The sequence below is a fragment of the Tursiops truncatus genome, chromosome 6, assembly GCF_011762595.2.
Source record: "Tursiops truncatus isolate mTurTru1 chromosome 6, mTurTru1.mat.Y, whole genome shotgun sequence".
NCBI lineage: Eukaryota > Metazoa > Chordata > Mammalia > Artiodactyla > Delphinidae > Tursiops > Tursiops truncatus.
The window spans coordinates 82,851,546-82,878,668 of NC_047039.1; the positions used below are offsets into that span (position 1 = coordinate 82,851,546).

Here is a 27,123-nt window from a genome sequence, read left to right on the forward strand (position 1 = left end):
CATGGATATTTAACATTTGATGTAACTTGTAAAATAATAGAATCTTACTATTTAAAGGATTGTTGAGTTTTGGACTAACTTTTCATTTATTACAGAAGATCCCTACTTCACGAACTCTGGCTATTGGTCATTAAGCCTCTGCTTAAATATCTCTAATGACAGGGAAGTCATAACCTTCTGAGCAGCCAATTCCATTGTAGGGAGGAGCTGTAGTTAGGAAATGAGTCTTTATGAAACAAAATTTACCACATCCTGACCTCATGATTTGATTTAGTATTGGAGTAAGATAAATTGACTCAGTTGCTACATCTATAAAATGAGATTGTCTTCACAGTGATGGTATCTTTCAGATCAAACTTTGCTGAATTAATTCTTTGATTCTCTGACTCATTTACATGGCAGATTGATATTCAAGTAATACTTACTGATTAGTTGTTATATTGGACATTTGTGGGATTTTGTGCCCAGTTCTCCCTCTGTCTCCCCCATCACCATGGCTACAGTTAACAGTAAATGTTGTTGACTCTTTTTAAATCTGTTCTTAAACAGATTCCCCAAATCTACTAAGCAATTATCCTGCACTTGTGCAGTTTATTTTGAACCTAAGTGAAGGCCTTTGTAGTAATTGCCCCTATTAAATCTCATCTTGCCATTTAGGCAGCCTTTTCGTAGTGTGCTTTTCTCTGATAACAGTTAACATTATATCAGCTAATTCTGTGGAGCTTTGGAGACTAGAAAATGGAGGTATTGTGAAAATCAAGTGATTGAGAATTTCAAAGTGCCCTCATTCATTTGTTGAATTATATAAATGATTCTTCTTAAGTGCTTTAAAGGTGACAGAAGTAAATGGAATTTATCTGAAGAAATGTTTGGATAAGTCAGGTTTTTGTTTTGAAGCCCAACATTTTGGAGTGAAATGTTATCCAGACTAAAGGAGAACTTACTTTCACAATGTATGGTGCTGTTATGTTGATAAGCTTGCGTTGACATTACTGCTGCAGAGCAACCCAGAGGGTGTGGAGTTAAGAAGAACCACTGAATCCTTTGAGGAACAAAGCCCTTAGCAGCAGGGTTTTGGCCTTGTTTATAGAGATATGCAGCATATTTTAAAAAGAGGAAGAGAACCTATGTGGTTCCCTAGACTTGGAAGAGGGAGAAGAGGAGAGGATAGGCCTCCTTGAGATGGGAGTGGAGAGAAGAGAGAAAGGTGGTTTACTCAGAGAAGCTTGAGTAGACCAGTAGACTAGATGGTAAATTGACATTAGTACTGGAAAGGATTTAACTTTGAACTTTTGCCTTTGCCTTTGCCAGCAATGGCGTGATCTTCTGCTTTTAAGCTAGCTAAGCGGACTGAATGAAAGGCATTGTGCGTGTTAGTTCCTTTACCTGTCTGTTGGTGTGTATTTGTTATATTTGGAAATACTGACTGTGCTGTAAAGAATAACTGTGCTGTAATAGACAGGGTAAGGGAAAGAATTGTCGTTACCAGCAAAGTCAGAGTGATGAAAAGATTGGAATCCAGTGTCTGGTGAGAGCAGTCTTCATCCTCCTGTTCCTTTTTAGCTGCTGATCTGTCTTATGTCTTAGCAAGAAAAAACCTCTGAATCCTTCCAGGGGCCTTTTTTATCACAGATACTACTCTTGGAGGAATAGTGCTGTATTTGGTTTTGAATGTGTTGACTCTGCACTAACAGGTAAGACAAAGTACGCCCTGGAAGGCAGTTAGAAAAGGAGTTTGGAGCACAAGTGCAAGGAACGGGGAGTTTAGAGACAGATGTGAGCTGCAGCAAAGGGCTGAGTGTGCTGGTGGGCGCAGTGTCATGTGACTGAGACAGAAGGTTGTTAGTGTGTCTCATGTCCTAAAATATTTAGAAAAGGATGAATTCAATCAAAAGGGCATCACGAGTGAATTTCAATGAGATGTTTCAGTCTAGTTCTTGATGGGGGAAGATGGGTGATGGAAGGATAGAGAGACCAAATAACAAGGGTTGAAAAAGGAGAGAGTATTTAAGGGTATGCCTAAAAAGAAGGGTAAGTTGTATAGACACTCTAAGCCTGGGAAGACAAAGTTTCTGGTACTAATTTTTATTTCATCAACAAGGCTCATAGAAATGCCTGTTCCATATAGTATTCACAGGCTGTCTACCTCTCCACTGTCAGATATAAGGGCTCGTGAATCAACCCTTGGTAGCCCTGGTATTATTAGGTAGAAGTAATAATGCCTTGATATGTGACTGCTGGATACACTGAAATGAAGGAATCATGGAAATTTCCTTTATAGATGGGACCAAGAGCCAGAATCTCAACTTGGAATTTATCCCTCTGATACTAGAGTATAGTGAAAATGATAACCCCAGGGGTTCTGCTCTTTTTACTCTTCCCACTTCCCTTGACAGCTAGATATTTGGTTTCTGACAGTCCTTCACGTCACACCAACATCTTCAAACTCAATAATTCTATGATCTATTCTGCAGTATTTGGAAATTTCTACTGCTAATAATTGTATTCCTGGCCTGGGACTGACAGTTTTCTGTGAACACAGTAACTTTTCATTGCAGTGCTGAATCACAGAGAAATCTTTGTGAATACATTTTAATAGGGATCAAGCTTAAGTTAAATTTTAGTTGCAGGAGAGCTACCAGTGCAAATAGTTAAAGTGATAATTAACTGAGTAATACCTTCCATGCATAGGCAAGTTCGCACATGCATAGGTTGTAACAAGTACATCATGTCTTACCTTTCTGTCTAGAGGCTAGAGTTTTGTGTTTTGTTTGACCTTGATTGTGACACGAGTGCAGATTTCCAAAATGTTAAAGTGTGGGAAAATGTGCATCTTAGAATTGAGGAAGCTGTGGCTACTAGTCGAGATTGGGGCACAGAAGCAAAAGGTGGCTAAGGTAGGAGAAAGGCACTAAACAGGGAGTTTAGTTCTTACCTTTGCAATCAAGCAGAAAAGTCAAAGGAAGCTGTACTATTGAAAAGTTTTGAGTTACTTCACATATGGATACCAGTATAGAAAAGAACCACATATACTTATCCAGGTTCATGATGATAATTTACTCACATCCACCTTAGGCTGGGTAGAATATTGTTATAAGTCATTTTGTACTCCTAAGTTTTGGTTTCTTCACTAATAAAATGGTAGAACTGCATTAGAACTAGATAACTTTCAAGGTTTTGTGTGGTTCTGTCAGTCCAGGATTCCACAGTGGAATTTAGGCACTACATTTGGGAATAGGTGTTTCTTTGGTGGCCTACAGATAAAAATCATGTTTGGAACAATGCTATGTATTGTATGTGATAATTCTGTATGTTCACATAATTTATATTAGTTTCAGAATATGTTAATGTATCTCATTTGATAATCTCAATGAGATGATGAAATAGGTCAGGAAGGTATTATATTCATTTTGCTGATGAAAAACCATTGTGGTTAGCATATTGAATAGTTATTTAAATTTGATGATCTTATTAACACTTGAGATACTAGTCACGAGGATGAAATCTTGCCGCTGAGGAAGAAAACCCTGTCAAAACAACTTCCCTACCTTCATCTATCTGGCAAATTTACATATTCTCCAGTTCTGACTTGAATATCCTGCAAAGCTTTTCTTGATCTTTCTTATACCTCAGCATATTTGAAGCACTTTGATCAGCCTGCTCAGGACTCTGGATTTGAATGATCTGTTTAATGCCTTACTCATTCACCCTAGTGAACTCCTTAACTCCAGATACCTTACACCCCACAGCCTACATAGCACCTGGCATATAGAGATGCTCAATGAAAAACTGCAGAATGAAATGAAAGAGCCCAGTTGATGGGCTGGTGTTAAAAGGGTGCTGTGGAGGAGGGGAAACTTGGGCTCTGGGGTGGGAATAAGACATCTTGTATACTTTTTTTTTTAGATAGAAATTTTGCCCTGTACATGGATTTAAAAATTAAAAAAACAAAACAAAACAATAACCTAGTTTAATAAAAGGGAGGTAGCTAGGGATCAGATCTATTAATGAAATAATTTTGGATTTTTAAATAATGGGAATTAAAGCTCATGAATTCATAGGAATTTTTAAATTTCTGTTTTATTTTTTCCCTAAACTACATTACTATATCATACACATTTAACAGCAACTTTATATTTAATTAAGACTGATTTAGAGTACTGCAATAGAATTTTTAAATTCCCTCAAGAAATAAACCCGTACCTGGTTAAGCACTGTGTTATATGATGTTTTTATTTATCTAGAGACCTGTTCTTCTTATTGAAAGACTCTTGTTAAGAGAAGCCCTTTTTTAGCACTGACTTTCTCAAACTTGCCATAATGTAATGACCCCTTTTAAAAGAAAAATACAAATGTATTTTTCGTAGTAGTTGTATAGACATGAAAGTAGATATAAAATCTTTGTTTTTGGCTCATCGACAACTATAAACCAAGTCTGCAAATTAAATATAAAGACAATTATACAAAGCCAAAAAATTCAAATTAATACAGTTATTCAGTGTGACGGATGATATTTAGGTTTCACAGTAGAAAAAAATAGCCTTGGGTTTGATTTCATTTTAAATCTGTTTCTATATTTTAACTTCAGTGATACTGAAAGTAGCAAGTGCTGATTCTCAGATGTAATGTTGTGCAAGGTGGTATTAATTTCTGCAAGGCTTTGTAAGTTCAGGTTTATCAGACCTCATACCTAACCAAACACTTGCCCGCACACATTCCTCAAATACCAATTTTAATGAGATGTCAACTGTTACGTTCACTTGTTGATGAGGTTAACATTATGACATTATTGAAATCTTCGTTAAATGGCTCTCTAACACAATTAATGCTGGAAGTGAGAATGGAAAAATGTCATTGCATACTTACAACCACATTTACTGCTAATGAACTTTTGCAGATTGTACTACAGAGGTGGGACCCATGTAATACTTGTAGCGTGTATTTGGTATTGGCTTTTGAAAATACCATGAATATACCATGCCTATATCACCATATGCTTTGATGATTCAAGTTCCCTGTACTTTTCACTCTTTCAATTACAATTACTATGAAACGCTTGCTCGTAGAATGTGCCATGAGGACATTTGAAGGAGATCTTAACCTAGCTGAAGAAGCAGCAGTGAAAGCCTACTGACAGTACTTGTTTAGATAGCAGTTACTCATGATCCAGAATGTTTACTATTCATCTTAGATTATCTTTTAAATAAAAATATTAAAAAAAATTTTGGGGGCTTCCCTGGTGGCACAGTGGTTAAGAATTCGCCTGCCAATGCAAGGGACATGGGTTCAAGCCCTGGTCCAGGAAGATCCCACATGCCGCAGAGCAACTAAGCCCGTGTGCCACAACTACTGAGCCCGCGCCCTGCAACTACTTAGCCTGCGCTCTAGAGCCCGTGCTCCAGAACAAGAGAAGCCACTGCAATGAGAAGCCCACACACCGCAATGAAGAGTAGCCCCCGCTCACCACAACTAGAGAGAACTGACAGCAATGAAGACCCAACGCAGCCAAAATTAAATAAATAAAATAAATAAATTAAAAAAACAATTTCTTTGTACACAATTTTAGACTCCCCTTCTTCTCCCAACATATTTGTGACCTCCTGTTTGGGAAACACTGCTTTGGCAAAAACAAAAAATTTTTTTCTTTTTTTTTTTTGGCCGTGCTGCACAACATGTGGGATCTTAGTTCCCTGACCAGGGATGGAACTTGCATCCCCACTGCAGTGCAGGCACCCAGTCTTAACCACTGGACCACCAGGGAAGTCCCTGGCAAATATTTTTATTTCTTTTAAAGAAATGTTTTTTATTTTATCTTTTTACTTTATTTATTTATTTTTGTTTGTTTGTTTTTGTTTTGTTTTGTTTTTTTTGGTATGCAGGGCCTCTCACTGCTGTGGCCTCTCCCGTTGCAGAGCACAGGCTCCGGACGTGCAGGCCCAGTGGCCATGGCTCACGGGCCCAGCCGCTCTGCGGCATGTGGGACCTTCCCGGACCGGGGCATGAACCCGTGTCCCCTGCATCAGCAGGTGGACTCTCAACCACTGCGCCACCAGGGAAGCCCCTTACTTTATTTTTTTAACATCTTTATTGGAGTAAAATTGATTTACAATGGTGTGTTAGTTTCTGCTGTATAACAAAGTGAATCAGTTATACATATACATATATCCCCATATCCCCTCGCTCTTGGGTCTCCCTCCCACCCTCCCTATCCCACCCCTCTAGGTGGTCACAAAGCACCAAGCTGATCTCCCTGTGCTATGCGGCTGCTTCCCATTAGCTAGCTGTTTTACATTTGGTAGTGTATATATGTCCATGCCACTCTCACTTTGTCCCAGCTTACCCTTCCCACTCCCTGTGTCCTCAAGTCCATTCTCTACGTCTGCGTCTTTATTCCTGTCCTGCCCCTAGGTTCTTCATATCCATTTTTTTTTCTTTTTAGATTCCATATATATGTGTTAGCATACGGTATTTGTTTTTCTCTTTCTGACTTACTTCACTCTGTATGACAGTCTCTAGGTCCATCCACCTCACTACAAATAACTCCATTTCGTTTCTTTTTATGGCTGAGTAATACTCCATTGTATATATGTGCCACATCGTCTTTATCCATTCATCTGTTGATGGACACTTATGTTACTTCCATGCCCTGACTATTGCAAATAGAGCTGCAATGAACATTGTGGTACATGACTCCTTTTGAATTATGGTTTTCTCAGGGTATATGGCCAGTAGTGGGATTGCTGGGTTGTATGGTAGTTTTATTTTCAGTTTTCTAAGGAACCTCCATACTGTTCTCCATGGTGGCTGTATCAATTTACATTCCCACCAACAGTGCAAGAGGGTTTCCTTTTGTCCACACCCTCTCCAGCATTCACTGTTTGTAGATTTTTTGATAATGGCCATTCTGACTGGTGTGAGGTGATACCTCATTGTAGTTTTGATTTGCATTTCTCTGATGATTAGTGATGTTGAGCATCCTTTCATGTGTTTGTTGGCTATCTGTATATCTTCTTTGGAGAAATGTCTATTTATGTCTTCTGCCCATTTTTGGATTGGGTAGTTTGTTTTTTTGATACTGAGTTGCATGAGCTGCTTGTAAATTTTGAGATTAATCCTTTGTCAGTTGCTTCATTTGCAAATATTTTCTTCCATTTTGAGGGTTGTCTTTTTGTCTTGTTTATGGTTCCTTAGCTGTGCAAAAGCTTTTAAGTTTCATTAGGTCCCATTTGTTTATTTTTGTTTCTATTCAATTTCTCTAGGAGGTGGGTCAAAAAGGATCTTGCTGTGATTTATGTCATAGAGTGTTCTTCCTGTATTTTCCTCTAAGAGTTTGATAGTGTCTGGCCTTACATTTAGGTCTTTAATCCATTTTGAGTTTATTTTTGTGTGTGGTGTTAGGTAGTGTTCTAATTTCATTCTTTTACATATAGCTGTCCAGTTTTCCCAGCACCACATATTGAAGAGGCTGTCTTATCTCCATTGTATATTCTTGCCTCCTTTATCAAAAATAAGGTGACCATATGTGTGTGGGTTTACCTCTGGGTTTTCCATCCTGTTCCATTGGTATATTTCTGTTTTTGTGCCAGGACCATACTGTCTAGGTTACTGTAGCTTTGTAGTATAGTCTGAAGTCCAGGAGCCTGATTCCTCCAGCTCCGTTTTTCCTTCTCCGGATTGCTTTGGCTATTCGGGGTCTTTTGTGTTTCCATACAAATTGTGGAATTTTTTGTTCTAGTTCTGTGAAAAATGCCAGTGGTAGTTTGACAGGGATTGTATTGAATCTGTAGATTGCTTTAGGTAGTAGAGTCATTTTCACAATGTTGATTCTTCCAATCCAAGAACATGGTATATCTCTCCATCTATTTGTATCATCTTTAATTTCTTTCATCAGTGTCTTATCATTTTCTGCATACAGGTCTTTTGTCTCTTTAGATAGGTTTATTCCTAGGTATTTTATTCTTTTTGTTGCAATGGTAAATGGGAGTATTTCCTTAATTTCTCTTTTAGAATTTTCATCATTAGAGTATAGGAATGCAAGAGATTTCTGTGCATTAATTTTGTATCCTGCTACTTTACCAAATTCATTGATTAGCTCTAGTAGTTTTTTGGTAGCCCCTTTAGGATTAGTAAACAGTGTAAACAGTGACAGCTTTATTTCTGTTTTTCTGTTCTGCATTTCTTTTATTTCTTTTTATTCTCTTATTGCTGTGGCTGAAACTTCCAAAACTATGTTGAATAATAGTGTTGAGGGTGGACAACCGTGTCTTGTGCCTGATCTTAGTGGAAATGGTTTCACTGTTGAGAACGATGTTGGCTGTGGGTTTGTCATATATGGCCTTTATTGTGTTGAGGCAAGTTCCCTCTATGCCTACTTTCTAGAGTGTTTTTATCATAAATCGCTGTTGAATTTTGTCAAAAGCGTTTTCTGCATCTACTGAGACGATCATATGGTTTTTATCCTTCAGTTTCTTAATGTGGTGTATCACATTGATGGATTTGCATATATTGAAGAATCCTTGCATTCCTGGGATAAACCCCACTTGATCATGGTGTATGATCCTTTTAATGTGCTTTTGGATTCTGTTTGCTAGTATTTTGTTGAGGATTTTTCCATCTATTTTCATCAGTGATATTGGCCTGTAGTTTTCTTTCTTTGTGACATCTTTGTCTCATTTTTGTATCAGGGTGATGGTGGCCTTGTAGAATGAGTTTGGGAGTGTTCCTCCTGCTGCTGTATTTTGGAAGAGTTTGAGAAGGATAGGTGTTAGCTCTTCCCTAAATGTTTGATAGAATTCGCCTGTGAAGCCATCTGGTCCTGGGCTTTTGTTTTTTGGAAGATTTTTAATCGCAGTTTCAATTTCAGTGCTTGAGATTGGTCTGTTCATATTTTCTATTTATTCCTGATTCAGTCTTGGCAGGTTGTGCATTTCTAAGAATTTGTCCATTTCTACCAGGTTGTCCATTTTATTGGCATAGAGTTGCTTGTAGTAATCTCTCATGATCTTGTGTATTTCTTCAGTGTCAGTTGTTACTTCTCTTTTTTCATTTCTAATTCTATTGATTTGAGTCTTCTCCCTTCTTTTCTTGATGAGTCTGGTTAATGGTTTATCAATTTTGTTTATCTTCTCAAAGAATCAGCTTTTATTGATCTTTGCTATTGTTTCCTTCATTTCTTTTTCATTTATTTCTGATCTGATCTTTATGGTTTCTTTCCTTCTGCTAACTTTGGGGTTTTTTTGTTCTTCTTTCTCTAATTGCTTTAGGTGCAAGGTTAGGTTATTTATTCGAGATGTTTCCTGTTTCTTAAGGTAAGATTGTATTGCTATAAACTTCCCTCCTAGAACTGCTTTTGCTGCATCCCATAGGTTTTGGGTCGTCGTGTCTCCATTGTCATTTATTTCTAGGTATTTTTTGATTTCCTCTTTGATTTCTTCAGTGATCACTTCGTTATTAAGTAGTGTATTGTTTAGCCTCCATGTGTTTGTATTTTTTACAGATCTTTTCCTGTAATTGATATCTAGTCTCATAGCGTTGTGGTTGGAAAAGTTACTTGATACAATTTCAATTTTCTTAAACTTACCAAGACTTGATTTGTGACCCAAGATACGTTCTATCCTGGAGAATGTTCCATGAGAACTTGAGAAAAATGTGTATTCTGTTGTTTTTGGATGGAATGTCTATAAATATCAATTAAGTCCATCTTGTTTAATGTATCATTTAAAGCTTGTGTTTCCTTATTTATTTTCATTTTGGATGATCTGTCCATGGGTGAAAGTGGGGTGTTAAAGTCCCTTACTATGAATGTGTTACTGTCGATTTCCCCTTTTATGGCTGTTAGTATTTGCCTTATGTATTGAGGTGCTCCTATGTTGGGTGCATAAATATTTACAATTGTTATATCTTCTTCTTGGATCGATCCCTTGATCATTATGTAGTGTGCTTCTTTGTCTCTTCTAATAGTCTTTATTTTAAAGTCTATTTTGTCTGATATGAGAATTGCTACTCCATCTTTCTTTTGGTTTCCATTTGCATGCAATATCTTTTTCCATCCCCTCACTTTCAGTCTGTATGTGTCTCTAGGTCTGATGTGGGTCTCTTGTAGACAGCATATATACGGGTCTTGTTTTTGTATCCATTCAGCCAGTCTGTGTCTTTTGGTGGGAGAATTTAATCCATTTACATTTAAGGTAGTTATCCATAGGTTTGTTGCTATTCCCATTTTCTTAATTGTTTTGGGTTTCTTTCTTTCTTTTTTTTTTTTTTCGCGGTACATGGACCTCTCACTGTTGTGGCCTCTCCCGTTGCAGAGCACAGGCTCCAGACACGCAGGCTTAGTGGCCATGGCTCACGGGCCCAGCCGCTCCACGGCATGTGGGATCTTCCCGGACCAGGGCACGAACCCATGTCCCCTCCATCGGCAGGCAGACTCTCAACCACTGTGCCACCAGGGAAGCCTGGGTTTTTATTGTAGGTCTTTTCCTTCTCTTGTGTTTCTTGCCTAGAGAAGTTCCTTTAGCATTTGTTGTAAAGCTGGTTTGGTGGTTCTGAACTCTCTCAGCTTTGGCTTGTCTGTAAAGGTTTTAATTTCTCCATCAAATCTGAATGAGATCCTTGCTGGATAGAGTAATCTTGGTTGCAGGTTTTTCTCCTTTGTCACTTTAAATATGTCCTGCCAGTCCCTTCTGGCTTGTAGAGTTTCTGCTGAAAGAAGAGCTGTTAACCTTATGGGGGTTGCCTTGTGTGTTATTTGTTGTTTTTCCCTTGCTGCTTTTAATATGTTTTCTTTGTATTTAATTTTTGATAGTTTGATTAATATGTGTCTTGGCATGTTCCTCCTTGGATTTATCCTGTATGGGACTCTCTGTGCTCCTGGCCTTGATTAACTATTTCCTTTCCCATATTAGGGAAGTTTTCAACTATAATCTCTTCAAATATTTTCTCAGTCCTTTTTTTTTTTTCTCTTCGTATTCTGGGACCCCTAATTCAAATGTTGGTGAGTTTAATGTTGTCCCAGAGGTCTCTGAGACCATCCTCAATTCTTTTCATTGTTTTTTCTTTATTCTGCTCTGCAGTAGTTATTTCCACTATTTTATCTTCCAGGTCACTTATCCATTCTTCTACCTCAGTTATTCTGCTATTGATCCTTTCTAAAGATTTTTAATTTCATTTAGTGTGTTGTTCGTCACTGTTTGTTTGCTCTTTAGTTCTTCTAGGTCCTTGTTAAACTTTTCTTGTATTTTCTCCATTCTATTTCCAAGATTCTGGACCTTTACTATCATTATTCTGAATTCCTCTTCAGGTAGACTGCCTATTTCCTCTTCATTTGTTACGTCTGGTGGGTTTTTACCTTGCTCCTTCATCTGCTGTGTGTTTTTCTGTCTTCTCATTTTGCTTAACTTACTGTGTTTGGGGTCTCCTTTTCGCAGGCTGCAGGTTCATAGTTCCTGTTGTTTTTGGTGTCTGCCCCCAGCAGGTATGGTTGGTTCAGTGGGTTGTTTAGGCTTCCTGGTGGAGGGGACCAGTGCCCGTGTTCTGTTCAATGAGGCTGGATCTTGTCTTTCTGGTGGGCAGGTCCACATCTGGTGGTGTGTTTTGGGGTGTCTGTGGCCTTATTATGATTTTAGGCAGCCTCTCTGCTAATCGGTGAGGTTGTGTTCCTTTCTTGCTAGTTGTTTGGCGTAGAGTGTCCAGCACTGTAGCTTGCTGGTCGTTGAGTGGAGCTGGGTCTTAGCATTGAGATGGAGACCTCTGGGAGAGCTTTTGCCATTTGATATTACATGGAGCTGGGAGGTCTCTGGTGGACCAATGTACTGAACTCGGCTTTCCCACCTCAGAGGCACAGGCCTGACACCCAGCCGGAGCATGAAGACCCTGTCAGCCACGCAGCTCAGACGAAAAGGGAGAAAAAAAGAAAGAAAACAATAAAATAAAATAAAGTTATTAAAGTAAAAAATATTATTAAAAATAAAAAAAATTAAAGAGTAATTTAAAAAAAAGAAGAGAGCAGCCAAATTGAAAAACAAATCCACCAATGATAACAAGCACTAAAAACTATACTTAAAACAAAACAAAAGAAAAAAGCAAAAACAGACAGAACCGTAGGACAAATGGTAAAAGCAAAGCTATACAGACAAAATCACACAAAGAAGCATACACACACACACTCAGAAAAAGAGAAAAAGGAAAAAAATATATATATCATTGCTTCCAAAGTCCACTACCTCAATTTTGGGATAACTCATTGTCTATTCAGGTATTCCACAGATGCAGGGTACATCAAGTTGATTGTGGAGATTTAATCCGCTGCTCCTGAGGCTGCTGGGAGAAATTTCCCTTTCTTTTATTTGTTCGCACAGCTCTTGGGGTTCAGCTTTGGATTTGGCCCTGCCTCTGCATGTAGGTCACCTGAGGGCGTTTGTTCTTCGCTCAGACAGGACGGGGTTAAAGGAGCTGCTGATTAGGGGGCTCTGGCTCAGGCCAGGGGGAGAGAGGGGTACGGAATGCGGGTTGAGCCTGCGGCGGCAGAGGCCAGTGTTACGTTGCAACAGCCTGAAGTGCGCTGTGTATTCTCCCAAGGAAGTTGTCCCTGGATCACAGGACCCTGGCAGTGGCAGGATGCACAGGGTCTTGGGAGGGGAGGTGTGGTTAGTGACCTGTGCTTGCACACAGGTTTCTTGGTGGCTGCAGCAGCAGCCTTAGCATTTCATGTCTGTCTCTGGTGTCCATGCTGATAGCCGCAGCTTGCACCCTGAAACAATGGTCTCTTGCTTCTTAGGCAGTTCCAGACTTTTTCCCGGACTCCCTCCTGGCTAGCTGTGGCGCACTAGCTCCCTTCAGGCTGTGTTCACGCAGCCAACCCCAGTCCTCTCCCTGGGATCTGACCTCCAAAGCCTGAGCCTCAGCTCCCAGCCCCCGCCCATCCCGGCGTGTGAGCAGACAAGCCTCTCAGGCTGGTGAGTGCTGGTTGGCATCGATCCTCTGTGTGGGAATCTCTCCGCTTTGCCCTCTGCATCCCTGTTGCTGTGCTCTCCTCCATGGCTCCACAGCTTCCCTCCCACCATACCCTGTCTTAGCCAGTGAAGGGGTTTCCTAGTGTATGGAAACTTTTTCTCCTTCACAGCTCCCTCCCAGAGGTGCAGGTCCTGTCCCTATTCTTTTGTCTCTGTGTTTTCTTTTTTCTTTTGCCCTGCCCAGGTACGTGGGGGAGTTTCTTGCCTTTTGGGAAGTCTGAGGTCTTCTGCCAGCATTCAGTAGGTGTTCTCTAGGAGTTGTTCCACATGTAGATGTATTTCTGATGTATTTGTGGGGAGGAAGGCGATCTCCACGTCTCACTCCTCTGCCATCTTGAAGGTCTCCCTTGCAAATAATTTGCTGATCACTGCCTAGGAGTACAGGATTCAAAGATGGGAAAATAAAACAAGTTTTAAATCTTGGCCCTTCTTAATGTAATGAGAGACACTTTAACGGCAAAGTGTAAATAGATTGATTTGTGCTAACCTAAAGGTATGCAAAGAGGGCTATGGGAAAAAATTGAAAGGAGTCACCCAGTTGTCTTATGGGTAGGGGAGAGGTTTAGATCACATCATGGAAAAGATCTTGTTTGAATATGGTCTTAAAAGATGAGAGGGTGGTTTCAAGTAGGCAGAGAGATAGTATGTGTAAAGACCAAGGTCATGAAAGACATGATTATCATAATAATGAGATTTGTATGGCCCAGGATAGCATTTGTAATGTGAGCAATAAGTTGGAACCCCAAAGTAGAAGTTTTCATTGTTAGACCCACTGTTCAGCTCTTATTTCATATACTCTAAGGGAGCCATGAAGATCATAGAAAAGGGAGAGGTATTCATGGTAGTATTTTTATATATAGCGATTACCATAGTGTATTGTAATGTTCTCCTTCACTGGTTGTTGGAGCTACTCAAGGGCTATGACCATGAGTTATAAATTTTTGTATACTAAGCTTTTGGTAGAGCAGCTGTTAAAGCTAATGCTTAGAAAACATTGGTTGAATGACTAATCATGAGTAAAGAGGATTCGGGAGAGAATAATGACAATCTCCTGTGGTGGTTTTAATTTTTTGTGGGTGATAGACCACTTTGTGGTTCTGTTGAAAGCTATAAACCTTCTCCTTGAAAAGGTAAATACGTACAACATTTGGCCTACAGTTTCATGGGATCCTTGTATCCCTGAAGCCAGTCCATGGATTCCTGGTTCAGAATCCCTCCTTAGGAAATTATACCCAGGGAACCTACAATCACTGCCAAACCTCACCATGAATAAGCTACTGTCTCTTTTAACAGTCTTTTAAATGTTAGATTATAACTGTATCTTTTTCTTATAATTTTCTTGAATTCTCTTCATGCTTGGGAGGATTTAGTTTAAAGAACTGAATTATCTATGGAGAAAGAAAATAATTTTTATAATGATTGAGGTAAAACTTTGCTGGTCTGTAAAGATAATAGACAAGCATGCTAATTAAGCTAGCAACCAGGAAGCAGCTGCTTGAGGTAATGCTGATGTTCCTTGAGTTTGGGTTTAGCAAGTGAGTTAGGGGTCCTCAGGACCATCCTCTAGCTTGATGATTTGCTAGAAGAACTCACAGGACCCAGAAAAGCTGTTATACTCATGGTTTTTATTTATTACAGTGGAAAGATACATATTAAAATCATCTAAAGGAAAAGGGACACCTCATGGGGCAAAGTCCAGGAGAAACCCAGTACAAGCTTCCAGATGTCCTCTCCCAGTGCAGTAGCACAGGTGCACTCCATAGCTTAGCAATGATGTATGACAGCACATGTGAAGTGTTGCCAACCACGGAAGCTCACCAGAGCCTTGGTGTCCAGGGTTTTTACTGGGGCTCAGTCACAAAGGGTTTGCAGCATTCTTATCAGGGAAAATATTTCAAGGTGTCAGAGCTCATCTCCCAGGAACTGGCCAAGGGCCAGTCCTGAAGACAGGCCTTTCTTGGGGATGTGTAAGGTTTGAGCAACTTGGGCCTGCTGAGTGAACCCTTTCCTGCACACCAAGTTAGCTGTTCAGAGTTAGCTAGCTTTCTTCTGGCCTGCCCGCCTAGCCACTCTTTTTCTAGTTACAGTAGGCCTCTCATCACAGATGGCCATTCTGCAAACCTGGACTCTTCCCTTTCCCTTACCAACATGTAAAGTTTGATTGGACTCAAGGACATATGTGTGCTTTGTTGTTTCATGAGATCCTAGTGATCTGTCACTCATTCAGCACTTTTTGAATGTTGCTGTGTACCAGGCCTAGTTTTAGATGTGGATCATGAGGGAGAGGAAAAAATAACAGTTCTGGTAAGCAGTGTATGCTTTGGGGAACACTTAATCTTGGAGCTTAGTGAAAGGTTGTGTGTGTGTATGGGAAGGTGTTGGTGATAATTAGAAGACTTCCCTTAAGTTGAGTATAAATATCAAATAGATAAAAGTGGGCATGGAGCTAGTGTTTCTCCAGTCATTTCTGTAGCCAGTTGCCTGTGTGATTGGAGCACATATGTATTGTTACCTTGCTTATGAGAAAGTACCCTAATCCTAGTTAGAAGATACATGTCTTTTGGGGATTTGCAAAGGAGAAAGGAATGTCTGGCTCAATACAAATCTATTTCCATTACTCCATTACCATAAACTTACCCTGACATTTCCAACCTACAGTGAGGAGGTGGTAGTATTTTCACATTGCTCCCCAGTCGGGGGAATATATGAATGCCTAGTTTTGGACCAATAAGAATAAGTATAACCTTTATAAATTTCAGTGTACTTTGTTTCAAATGGGAGGGCAAATGCTTGCCTTACACTGATGAAATTGCACGTAACAGTTTTTCTATACTTGGAAGCCAAAAGTTTTAGGAAAAAGCCTGGGTCCAAATTTCAACATGTTTGGCTCCTACATATGTGTGCTTCTTAACAGAATTTGGAACTTCTCAGGTTAACAAAGAGTTTGGTTTTTTGAACAGAGCAAAGAAATTGTATAATTATAATAGAATCAGGAATGTATTAGTACAGAGAATATGGGATAATTTAAAATTGTTAACCTTGAGAATTTTTTCTGACAGGATCTTTTCTTTTCCCCCCAGCATTACAGTGTTTCTGCCACCTTTGTACAAAAGACAATTTTACTTGTGTCACAGATGGGCTCTGCTTTGTCTCTGTCACAGAGACCACAGACAAAGTTATACATAATAGCATGTGTATAGCTGAAACCGACCTAATTCCACGAGACAGGCCATTTGTATGTGCACCATCTTCAAAAACTGGGTCTGTTACTACAACATATTGCTGCAATCAGGACCACTGCAATAAAATAGAACTCCCAACTGTTGGTAAGTTGTTGTATAAGTTTTTTCTTGATACTACAAGAAAAGCTCTTAGACTCTATGATTTTAGAGCTGGAAGGGATCTTAGAAATTGTCTATCCCAGTTTATTCAGTATAGAGGCAAGAAGTAACTTGTCCAAAGTAGTAGAGTTATAAGGGTAGCCAAGATCCTGACTCCTGCGTGTGTGTTAAGAAGGTGGTTCCAAGATACTTTCTCTGAGGTCTGTTGTGCCTAAAAGGGTAGCCTCTTTAGAGAATACTGATAAAGCCCACCATAGCAATATGTCCTCAGAGTGAAATTTTTTCCTTGTATAATGCTCCAGTCTTTTAAAGCAGTCAGTAACGGGAGGGAATTGAGAACAGCACTAAACAGTCCAGGTGCCTTCATTTTGTAATATCACCTTGCCTTATGATCTTTATGTATAAATTATTATATACGATTTCTAGGTTTTTGGTCCTTCACCATAGTTTACATTTTAAAATGTCCTGGAAGAGCCAGGAATTTGAAAGCTTCATAAATGCTTAGGATTAGATTAATTTTAAGGTTCTGATTTAAGATGCCAGTCTAAGCTCATCTGTTTAACTCTTCTGACACTTTCCCCAAATCCAAAATACCTACTATAATAATCAAAGGAATACAAAAATGAGGAAAACCTATATTAATGCTAAGAGAATTAATGGAAGAAATGCCACCCACTTGCCTATAGTTGTGAGGAACTCTGCAGTTTATAGTGCAGATTATAACAGACTAGTGAAGAACTGACTAACTATAGGAAAAGAAGTAGGTGAAAGACCCTCTTGCAGAATCCCACCAATACCTTAAGCTGAGGGGCTGGGTGTGAGGCTAGGCTACAGGGGCAAACTCTCAATTCTCCTTTAGGAAGCACCTGCTTTCAGTGCTCACTTTCCACTCAGAGTTGGTCTAGGCATCATGCTAATTAAAGTAGGAAGCACTGCTGTAGCTCAGAGGAAAAGGGCCAGTCCTGCCAGTTGTAGAAGGAAGGCAGTCCTCCACCTAGTTCGAGTGATAACAGCAAAGTAAAACCAAATCTTCAGCATGATAGAGAAGGTCCCTGTGGCAAAGCTCTGTCAGACTGTAATTTTTCTTTTATATAGGCATCTGCAATTCTAATATGACAAGGAGAATGATAATTCCAGAATTTCCCATTTCCATTATTTGAAATAGCTTGAAATATCAGAATGGAGACTCACAAAACCTTATGAAGAGCTCACTTTATTTTTAATGCTAAAATACACAAGTACCTCATTCCCAGGTCCCTGATAATCAGACAGCAAAAAAATTTATCAAATGGAAAGATTGCATGGTTCAAAAGAAGTGAACTGAACTGGATAAATGAGAGTAGATGTCATCCTATGAAATACACTTACAACATGTTAGGGAAGAACTTTCAGACAGTCCAAGGTCTGTTTTCAGTTGTTCACAATGAAATGAGAACATTTCACAGTTGTTAAGATCGCTTTCAGATGAAAAGCTCAATTGATGAATTATTTTTAAAAATGCAGTATTGAAAGTGAACAGCAGACTGGATGTTGTAACTTTATTGTCAAGTGTGAGACAAGCTTAAAGCAAGACAAACTTGAGAAATTGTGTTACAATTCAGAGAAAAAGATAGTTGGTGAGCAAATTAAGAGACATAAAGGACAGATCTAGGTGATCCAATATGCTTAGCATAAAACCAGAAAAAGGCAAAAGGACAGAAGAGAGAAGAAATACTATGTAAAATTAATGAAAAAATACTTAACCAAATATATATAATGAAAAAACTATCAGTTTTCAAGATTAAAGAAAAATTGTGCACACATTCAGTACAAGTGAACACTGGTTACCTATAAAAGGAAAAAAAAAGTTCAGATTTTTTCCTTTTTTTAAATACCAGAAGGCAATGGAATATCATAACATTGCTTGTTACCCAAAATTCTTTAGATGAGCCAAGATTTTTCATATATAAAGGCAACAAGCATCTTTAGATAATTAAGTATTCAGTGTATAAGGACCCATATACTCTTTCTGAAAGGAATTACTAGAATTAGGATTCTTTATCATATGAAATCAATCCATATAAAGATCTCAAGAATGATAAAGATGTGATGTGAAAGAAAGGGTGGTGAGCCATGAACCAGCATGTGTCAGAATGAATGCCAAAATACCTGTAATTAATGTGTTTCTGAAACAATGCAAATTGTTAATTGTTAAAAGAGATTATAAAAAAAGATCTTTAATTAAAAGTCTAAGTGATTAAAATAAACTAGAAAGTATACACATGCAAACTATTAAAAAAAGAGGATATATTTTTGCATGAAAAAAATTGGTGGAGATATATACACAGGTGAGTTTGGGGGGATGGTGAGGCTGTAGTTAATTTTTTTTTTAAATTTTGCTCATCTGTATTTATATTTTTTAATTTTTTTTCCTGCTATGAGCATATACTAGCCTTGGAATAAGAAGATAAGCCAAACTACTTTTTAATAAAAAAGAAAAAGAAGACAATGACTTAAGAAGAAATATTTAATGGGAGTTGTTCCAGATTATTGGTTCTTCTATTAGCGATCTGACAGGGCTAAGGGGGGTGGGTGGTGGTCCTACAGTGTTTGTGGTAGCTGGCCTTGTTATTTAGGGGATGGCTCAAGACTTCAGGAAGACTAAGTGGATGTTCATAGCGATCATAAAAGGAGAGCCAATGGGAGAAGATTAAGTGCTTCACTTGTTACGGGTTTGAGCTTTATGAGCTGCTGTGATGAGGCTCTGACTAATGGTAGTAGTGGCCAACTGCAGGAAATGTGGAGGATTTAGGAAATTGTGGATGCCGCCTACAGTGTTATTGTTGTTGATGTTTATTTCACTTGAGGCCCTTTTCCAGGAAAGCCATCATCTGGCCTTGGTCCTGTCGAACTGGCAGCTGTCATTGCTGGACCAGTATGCTTCGTCTGCATCTCACTCATGTTGATGGTCTATATCTGCCATAACCGCACTGTCATTCACCATCGAGTGCCAAATGAAGAAGATCCTTCATTAGATCGCCCCTTTATTTCAGAGGGTACTACGTTAAAAGATTTAATTTATGATATGACAACATCGGGTTCTGGATCAGGTAATGTATTTGTTTTTTTCTTTTTCCTAAGATGTCTTTTTAAAATTAACTGTGTTATTTATTAGTTGGCTAAGCCAGTTGGCTTAGTATGTTAAAACTTGGGATAGTGTGAATACTACTCCAGCTTTGAACCTAATAAAGGTCTTTAAGCTAGGTCTGTATCTGACTATGGCTAGTTTAGTAAGGACAAATAAAATTGACTGACTTATTTGAGCAGTAAAAGTAAGTCACCTTCACATTTGTGTAACTTTCAAAACATTCTCACCTTCTCATGACTCTGTGAGAATAAGGACAGTTATTCCTCTGTAGCTGAAGCCGAAGTTCACAGATGTTCAAATAATCTGCAGTTTACCCATTCTCTTCAGGACTGTTTAGCAGCTTTATTTCTGTATTGAAAGCAGGCATGACAGAGAGTGTGTTTGGAATTGTGAAGGTTATTTGCTTTTTCAACATTAAATTGCTGTCTCTGGCTCAGGGCTAGTTTTTTATTAAACTAATGAATTTTTAGTCATTTTCTCACTTTAGAAAAAAGTCTGACCACCTTGTTATTTAATATAGCTTTATGGATCCATGGCCCTTCTGATATTTGCTTTTCTCAGTTCTCTTTGCTTTTTGTGGGATCAGAAATAGATTATCTAATTACCTGAAGCAAATTTTGGCATAGCAGTCAGTGCTTCATATTTAAATCAAAAGGGAATTTAATTTTCACTTTTTCTTACATGTGCTTTGGAAGGATACTAAGAGAAGATTCCTATCCTCTACAGTATTGTAATTTGACACTTAATGCCTAGCCAGGAATTAAGAGATCTAGATTCCAGTGCAAGCTTTGTCATTGATTGGCTGTCTGATCTTGGTTAAACCATGTTTTCTCCTTGGGCTTCTGTTTCCTCATCAGAAATATGGGACAGATACTGTTGATAATAATACTTAAAGTGGTTTGTTAGGACTTCTAAATGAGATGTACTGTCCTTTAAAAAGTATAAATTAACTTCAAATAAGGGCTAGATTCATGGATAAAAAGATTTAAAAATATATGTATAATGAATTTTATAATCAAGTGATTAAAGGAACTTTATTGGTTTTTTAAATTAATTAATTTTAATTTTTGGCTGCATTGGGTCTTTGTTGCTGCGCGCAGCCTTTCTCTAGCTGTGGCGAGCGGGGGCTACTCTTCATTGTGGTGGCTTCTCGTTGCGGAGCACGGGCTCTAGGTGCGTGGGCTTCAGTAGTTGTGGCACGCGGGCTCAGTAGTTGTGGAGCACGGGCTTAGTTGCTCCATGGCATGTGGGATCTTCCCGGACCAGGGCTCGAACCCTTGTCCCCTGCATTGGCAGGCAGAGTCTTAACCACTGCGCCACCGGGGAAGTCCCTGAAGGAACTTTAAAGCAGAAATTGTGATTGGGGGAGGAATATGACTCTGAAGCACAAAATCTCACCTGATGATACAGAAAGTTCACATAATGACAAATGTCTTTAAGGGAATGAAGGTATATTCATGTATATATATGTATGTTTATTCATTTAAATATGAAGAAACTGACTTCATGGCATAAAGTTTTCTTCTGTAGAATTTGGCCGTACATATTCAGTAAGTGAGTTCTGCCCATGACTGCTAGGATACATACAGGCTTACGGTGGAGCCCGGGTCTCTTAAGGCAGCCTTTAGGGATCCCTGTGACTGTTGTGAGGAGGGAGGCAGTGACTGGCTGGATTGAGATGGAGCAGCCTTAGTACTAAAGATGTGACAGTCTTTGGGCAGGAGTGGTGGAGGAGTGGAGAGAGATTATTTTAGGGTTCCCCTTTGATTCTGAGTTAGTTCAAAGGGTTCCCAAAGAATATCTGGCTCATTCTAGAAGCTAACCTGGACCAACAAAATATGATAAGCAAGGGCCAAAGTCACAGAAAATTAGGGTGGCTTTAGATCATTTGGAATTAATCCCTTGGACCTGCTCTCTTGTTGCCACACTTACACCCAGGGAAATCAAAGCAGCTCCTGCCACTTGGCACAGTGGTATGTATCAGGCCTCAAGGAGAGCAAGCCTACCTAAAGGATTAAAACAAATTGCTGTCTGGATGGCAGTTTGTTTCTGAATAAGAATATATTTATTTACCTTTTAAGATACAGACGTGAAGTAAAGAATGGAATTGTAGTAAAGAATGGAATTGTTCTTTTTCTATTTTATCTATATTTCTATATATGTCAGGGACCCAGCTCTATTGTTGAAAGCTTCTCTCCCTCCTTTTATGCCTCCTTTTACACCCTGCAAAAACTTGTCTGCATTGTTTGCCAGCTCTGTGGCTTTGGGCAGTTAGCTGATGTCTCATGCCTGAGTTATTTCGTCTTTAAAATGAAAGTAATGAACCCTGCCCAGTGTACATTACTGGATTGTTGTGAGGTTCAAATGAAACGAGATGTTTGTGTGAAAGCACTTAAGCACTTGGTAGATTGTAAAGTTATATCCAAATGACAGGTGTTATTCTTATTGAAAAGATATTTGGAAAAAATCTGATATACAGTATGAATTTGCTGCATTTTACAAAAAAACTAGTTTAAGGCCTCCTTCCCTGTCATAGTTTATTCTGTGTTAATGGCTTTCAGATTTATCCAGACAGAAGCTATCTTCTGTTGAATGACAGCAGAAAATTCCATTGCTTTTCCTTCTATTTATTATAAAGACTGAATGCCATTTCATGAATGGGACTCATGCCTCTGAGTAAGTCAAATGTCTGTGTATAATATCCTTTTTAGTTCTTTCACTCATTGAGGAAAAGATAAAACATTTTATGTTATGAATTCAAATGTTTATTACTCAGTACTATGACCATAATTGAGGAAAGGCCCTATCTCTCTCTTTCAAAGACTACTTTTAACTTAGGAATTGCAGGGAGACAATGGAGAGATGTGTTCTGGAACCTAGCTCTAAACTTAAAGCTAATCGTATCCCTGTTGCATTTATTTGAATCACAGGTTGTGCATGTGCCCATATTTAAGCTGTCATTAGATTGCAAAGTATGTGGGAACACGCAAACATGTGCCAGATTTATTTATTTGGTTGTGCAGGGTCTTAGTTGCGGCAGGCAGGCTCCTTAGTTGCGGCACATGGGCTCCCTAGTTGTGGCACTCACACGGGATACAGCTCCCCAACCAGGGATTGAACCCGGGCCCCCTGCATTGGGAGTGCGGAGTCCCATCCACTGCACCACCAGGGAAGTCCCCTGTGTGCCAGTTTTTGAGAGTGTGCATCTCTTAGGCCAATGTTTATTATGTCTCATTCATGCTTACGATCTCTTTAATGCATGCATGTCCTTCAGGTCTTATTTTTGTTGTTCACTGCATGTAAAGGTGCTTGGACCCTGTTTCCCCATTGAAGTTTTCGCTCAAGCAGTTCTAAAAGGTACAGAAGTAAAGCAGAGAATATAGAGATCTGAATTAGGCCTGTTTATTTTTGTCTTTAGAAAAAAACTATTACTTTTTAAAAAATGCTCAGATTTTCATGTGGGTTATGGTAACCAAATACAGATAATATGATAAATCTAGATTTGATTTTTAATTCTAGTTCTGCATCTAGAATCCAGTTGTGAAGGGGAAGACAAAGACTTTCTTTGTCCTGTTAGGCTTTCTTGACCCTGCGTGAGTCCTGAATGTGTCAGGCATTTTCAGACTTCCCATTTGCTATTCCCTTTCTTCTTTATTCCCTGCATTTCTAACTTCCAGATCAGCCTCCTGAAATGAACTCTTAAGTATACTTTAAATCTTTAAGTACATGGTGTGGCCCTGTTCAAAGGCTTTAAGAAAATTTTGTAAGTTAGTGTCTACTGTAAACAACATAATTAGGAATTGGTTATTCATAATACAAAAGAGCTCCTTGACTTAAATAAGGATTTTTCACAAATTTATTTTTAACCAGTAGTCTCCTTATAAAAACAATTGTTTACAATTAGACTGCTAACTACTTTGCAGGAAGTACGGAGGATGGATAGAGCAAGGGGAAGGAAGGATCTATTTGAGAAACTTAAAGATGAAAAGAAACAACTTAAAGATTTAACATTTGGATTTATTAGTATTTCACACCAGAGAATCAAAGAGACCAGATAATTTTATTTACTTCCATTAGTTTAATTTGATCTAGCAGGCAATTCAAGATAGATTATAAGTGACACCAATTTATGTGTATTAGACTAAAAATACTGTAGAACACGATGTACACTGATATTTTGTCAGTGTCAGTATAATTCGACAGTTCTTAGTCCATGGGGAAATTGGACTAGTCCCAAATATAGTGTTACTTAAATTTTGTAGGTAGTTAGTAAATACTTTTATGTAAATGAAATAAGTGTGGTAATATTTAAAACTATGTATTTTATAGTAAGGTAAGTTCAGTTAGTGAGAAAATTGCCAATGTTTCATCACCAAGGTAAGTTACTTGGCATCTTTCCTTAAGATATTAGTGTTGCCTAGGCAGCCAGTTCCTGGCACGTAAATTGGTAAATTGCTTGCCTTGAAATGGTTTCTGTGATAATTTTTACTGATTTATTAAAAGTTAGACCAGAATTTACTTCTTCATTTCTTATGCTTACACACTTTTCTCCTCCTTTTCTCCTTACACACTTTTCTCCTCCTCCTTACACACTTTTCTCCTCCTCCTTTTGTAAAACTGTTACCAGACTCATCTTTCTGAAATAAGATTTTTAAATTATTTCTTTCCAGTCATGAAATGAATGGAAATGTTTACTAGTTCCTCTTTCACCCACAGCTCTCATTGGTCATCTTGAGCCGGGCATTCAGTACTCTTCACATTCTGGTGCAGCTTCTCTTCTACTGTTTTACTACATCATCTTTTTTTTTTTTTTTTTTTGGCAGTATGCAGGCCTCTCACTGCTGTGGCCTCTCCCGTTGCGGAGCACAGGCTCCGGACGCGTAGGCTCAGCAGCCATGGCTCACGGGCCCAGCCGCTCCGCGGCATGTGGGATCTTCCCGGACCGGGGCATGAACCCATGTACCCTGCATTGGCAGGCGGACTCTCAACCACTGCGTCACCAGGGAAGCCCCCCATACATCCTTTTTCTGCTTATCTATCTAAGCTGGTTCCCTAAACATGTATCATCCATTTCTTCTACTTTTGCTTGCATATTCCTCCTACCTAAACACCTTACCTCCTTGTCTTCTTCTTTGTCCTATCCCTTCTGTAAAGGACAATCTAAATTCAGCTTATCTTTTAAAGCCTACCTTGACTCTCTAGGCAGGAGTTTCTGGATTCTTTTATTGTATTTATTATTTTCCTTTTATCATGAATTACTGTTTTTGCAAATTTACTCTATATTTCCTCAGTGAGATTGTAAGTTCCTTTAAGGAGTTAAACCTTTCTGAGTCACTCTTTTAACGCCTATCGTGGTGTTAGAAACAGGTACCGATATTGGTTGTTTGTGTCGAATACTATTTATTTTTATCTTTAGGTTTACCATTGCTTGTTCAGAGGACAATTGCGAGAACTATTGTGTTACAAGAAAGTATTGGCAAAGGTCGTTTTGGAGAAGTTTGGCGAGGAAAATGGAGAGGAGAAGAAGTTGCTGTTAAAATATTCTCCTCTAGAGAAGAACGTTCATGGTTCCGTGAGGCAGAGATTTATCAGACCGTCATGTTACGTCATGAAAACATCTTGGGATTTATAGCAGCAGACAATAAAGGTGAGTAACATTTGCTTCTCCTTTGAGTGTTACAAAATATACTTAATCCTTTCCACAAAGAAGACTATTAAACATTGTCATATTTGATGAGAAATGGATGTTTGTAATATAAATTAGACCTATTAAGTAAAATAGAATATATTAGAAGCCTTTAGGAACAAGAACTTCTTAAAGATTTTCTTGACTCTTGACAACATGCTCCTAAACCTCTAATTGCTTTATAAAATGTAAAGAGCTATTTAAAAAAAGGTTACATGCTTTTGTTGTTTGGTTCTGGGAAGTTAGTTACTGAGGATAGTCATAACGTAGAAAAAAAATTTATCAACTCTGGTTGCCCAGAGTTTTGAGATAGGCTAGAGCTCATATGTTTCCTTTTAATCTCTTCCTGACCATTAGGGCATTCTAATATTTCTTAATGACCTTATGTATAGGGAGAGTAAGAATAACTTCTCAGTGTATTCTGTGTTTAAATTGCTAGGCTAAATAGATTAATCTTTTAAGTAAACTCACTTAAATAGAGAAATGGTTTCTCCAAAACCACCTTGCCCTTAGTAACCATGTGGACCTTTTCTTGCCTGTGGTACACAGGTGCTTGAGGCCTGGGGGCAGATGCTGAAGCAAGTGAGGAAGCCATGTCAGTAGACAGCATGAGAGGTGACTGTGAAAAGTGAAAAGTGACTTCAGACTGCACTTCATTTACTTTCCTGGCTTCAGTTATTATAGTAGTGCCCACAATCGTACCTTTATAGCTTTTGTCAGAGGCTTGTATTGGGTTGGCCAAAAAGTTCATTTGGGATTTTCCATGAGATGTTACAGAAAAACCCAAATGAACTTTTTGGCCAACACAGTATTACAACTCGACTCTCATCACACCCACCCTGAGTCAAATGTATTTCCCAGCTTTCCTATTTTTTTAAAAAAAATGCTATCATCTTTTTTAAAGGCCATAACCATAGTCATCTTTTTACTTCTCTCCCTTCCCATTTTCTTCAACAATATTTATTTCTTTGAAATATTAACAATGTTTAATCTCAGTTTGTGTTCATGGGTGATTTTGATTTTTCTTTTTGCTTCTCTGTATTTTCAAATTTATTTACAACAAACATTTATTACTTGTTTTTTTAAACTTTTATTTATAGAAAATTTCCAGTATATAGAAAAGCAGAGAATAGTATAATGAACCCCCATCACCCAGCTTCAACAATTATCAGCTCACTGCCAACCATATTTGAGCTCTGATTCCACCTACTCTGCCCCCTCTGAATTATTTGAAGCTAATCCCAGATAGCATATCTTTTCATCCATAAATATGTTTGTATCTTTAGATTATGGGGAATCTTTTTTTGTGAAACATAACAATACTACCATTGTCAATTTTTTAAATGCCATCAAATATCTAGTCAGTTTCACATTTCTGCAGTGGTCTCCCCCTTTTTTTTTTTTTTTAACAATTGGTTATTCACTTTAGGATCCATTGCATTTGGTTGATATTTATCTTAAATCCCTTAAAATCACTAGGGTTACCCTTTGTCTTTTTCTTCTCGGAGTTTATTTGTTAAAGAAACTGGATTGTTTGTCCTATAGGGCTTATCATTAATTGAATTCTTATAGTATCTCTGAACTTGCTCCTTGTATAATTTGAAAACTGGTAGTTAAAATTAGAGACTGAATCTGATTATTTTATTGGTTTCCTGAAAATATATACGTTCTACATATTCTTTCTATTGCATCAAATCAGGAGGTGTATAAGTGTGATTATCTGCTTTTCGTGACTTAGGGGCGGTGATGGATGTAAGCAGGGATTATCAATAGATACTACCAATTCAGTATTACTTAATTTAAAAACAAAACAAACAAAAGCAGTGATCATAGTCTGACCAAGTCCTTAGTTTTCACTTTCTTCTGTCTTCGACACCATTTAGCTTCTCCCCCAACCCTTAAAACAACCTTTGTTTTCTGTGACTCTGGACTTTCTTATTTCTTAATAGGTGTTTTTGT

At 38.4% G+C, this 27,123-nt stretch overlaps 1 protein-coding gene across 5 annotated transcripts in view; it reads left to right on the top strand.

Annotated features, from left to right (window-relative positions):
• The window catches only part of TGFBR1 (transforming growth factor beta receptor 1), a 69,454-nt gene that overhangs the window by 20,294 nt on the left and 22,037 nt on the right, over window positions 1–27,123 (top strand). For 2 of the 5 annotated variants that reach the window (XM_019949015.3, XM_019949013.3), the window contains exons 2-4: window positions 16,091–16,336; window positions 19,198–19,440; window positions 24,895–25,125. In XM_019949015.3, the coding sequence (XP_019804574.1) occupies window positions 16,091–16,336; window positions 19,198–19,440; window positions 24,895–25,125 (720 nt within the window). Of the gene's footprint in view, window positions 1–12,794; window positions 12,954–16,090; window positions 16,337–19,197; window positions 19,441–24,894; window positions 25,126–27,123 lie in introns of those variants that run through there. The other 3 variants (XM_073806332.1, XM_019949014.3, XM_073806333.1) reach the window with 2 other exon arrangements.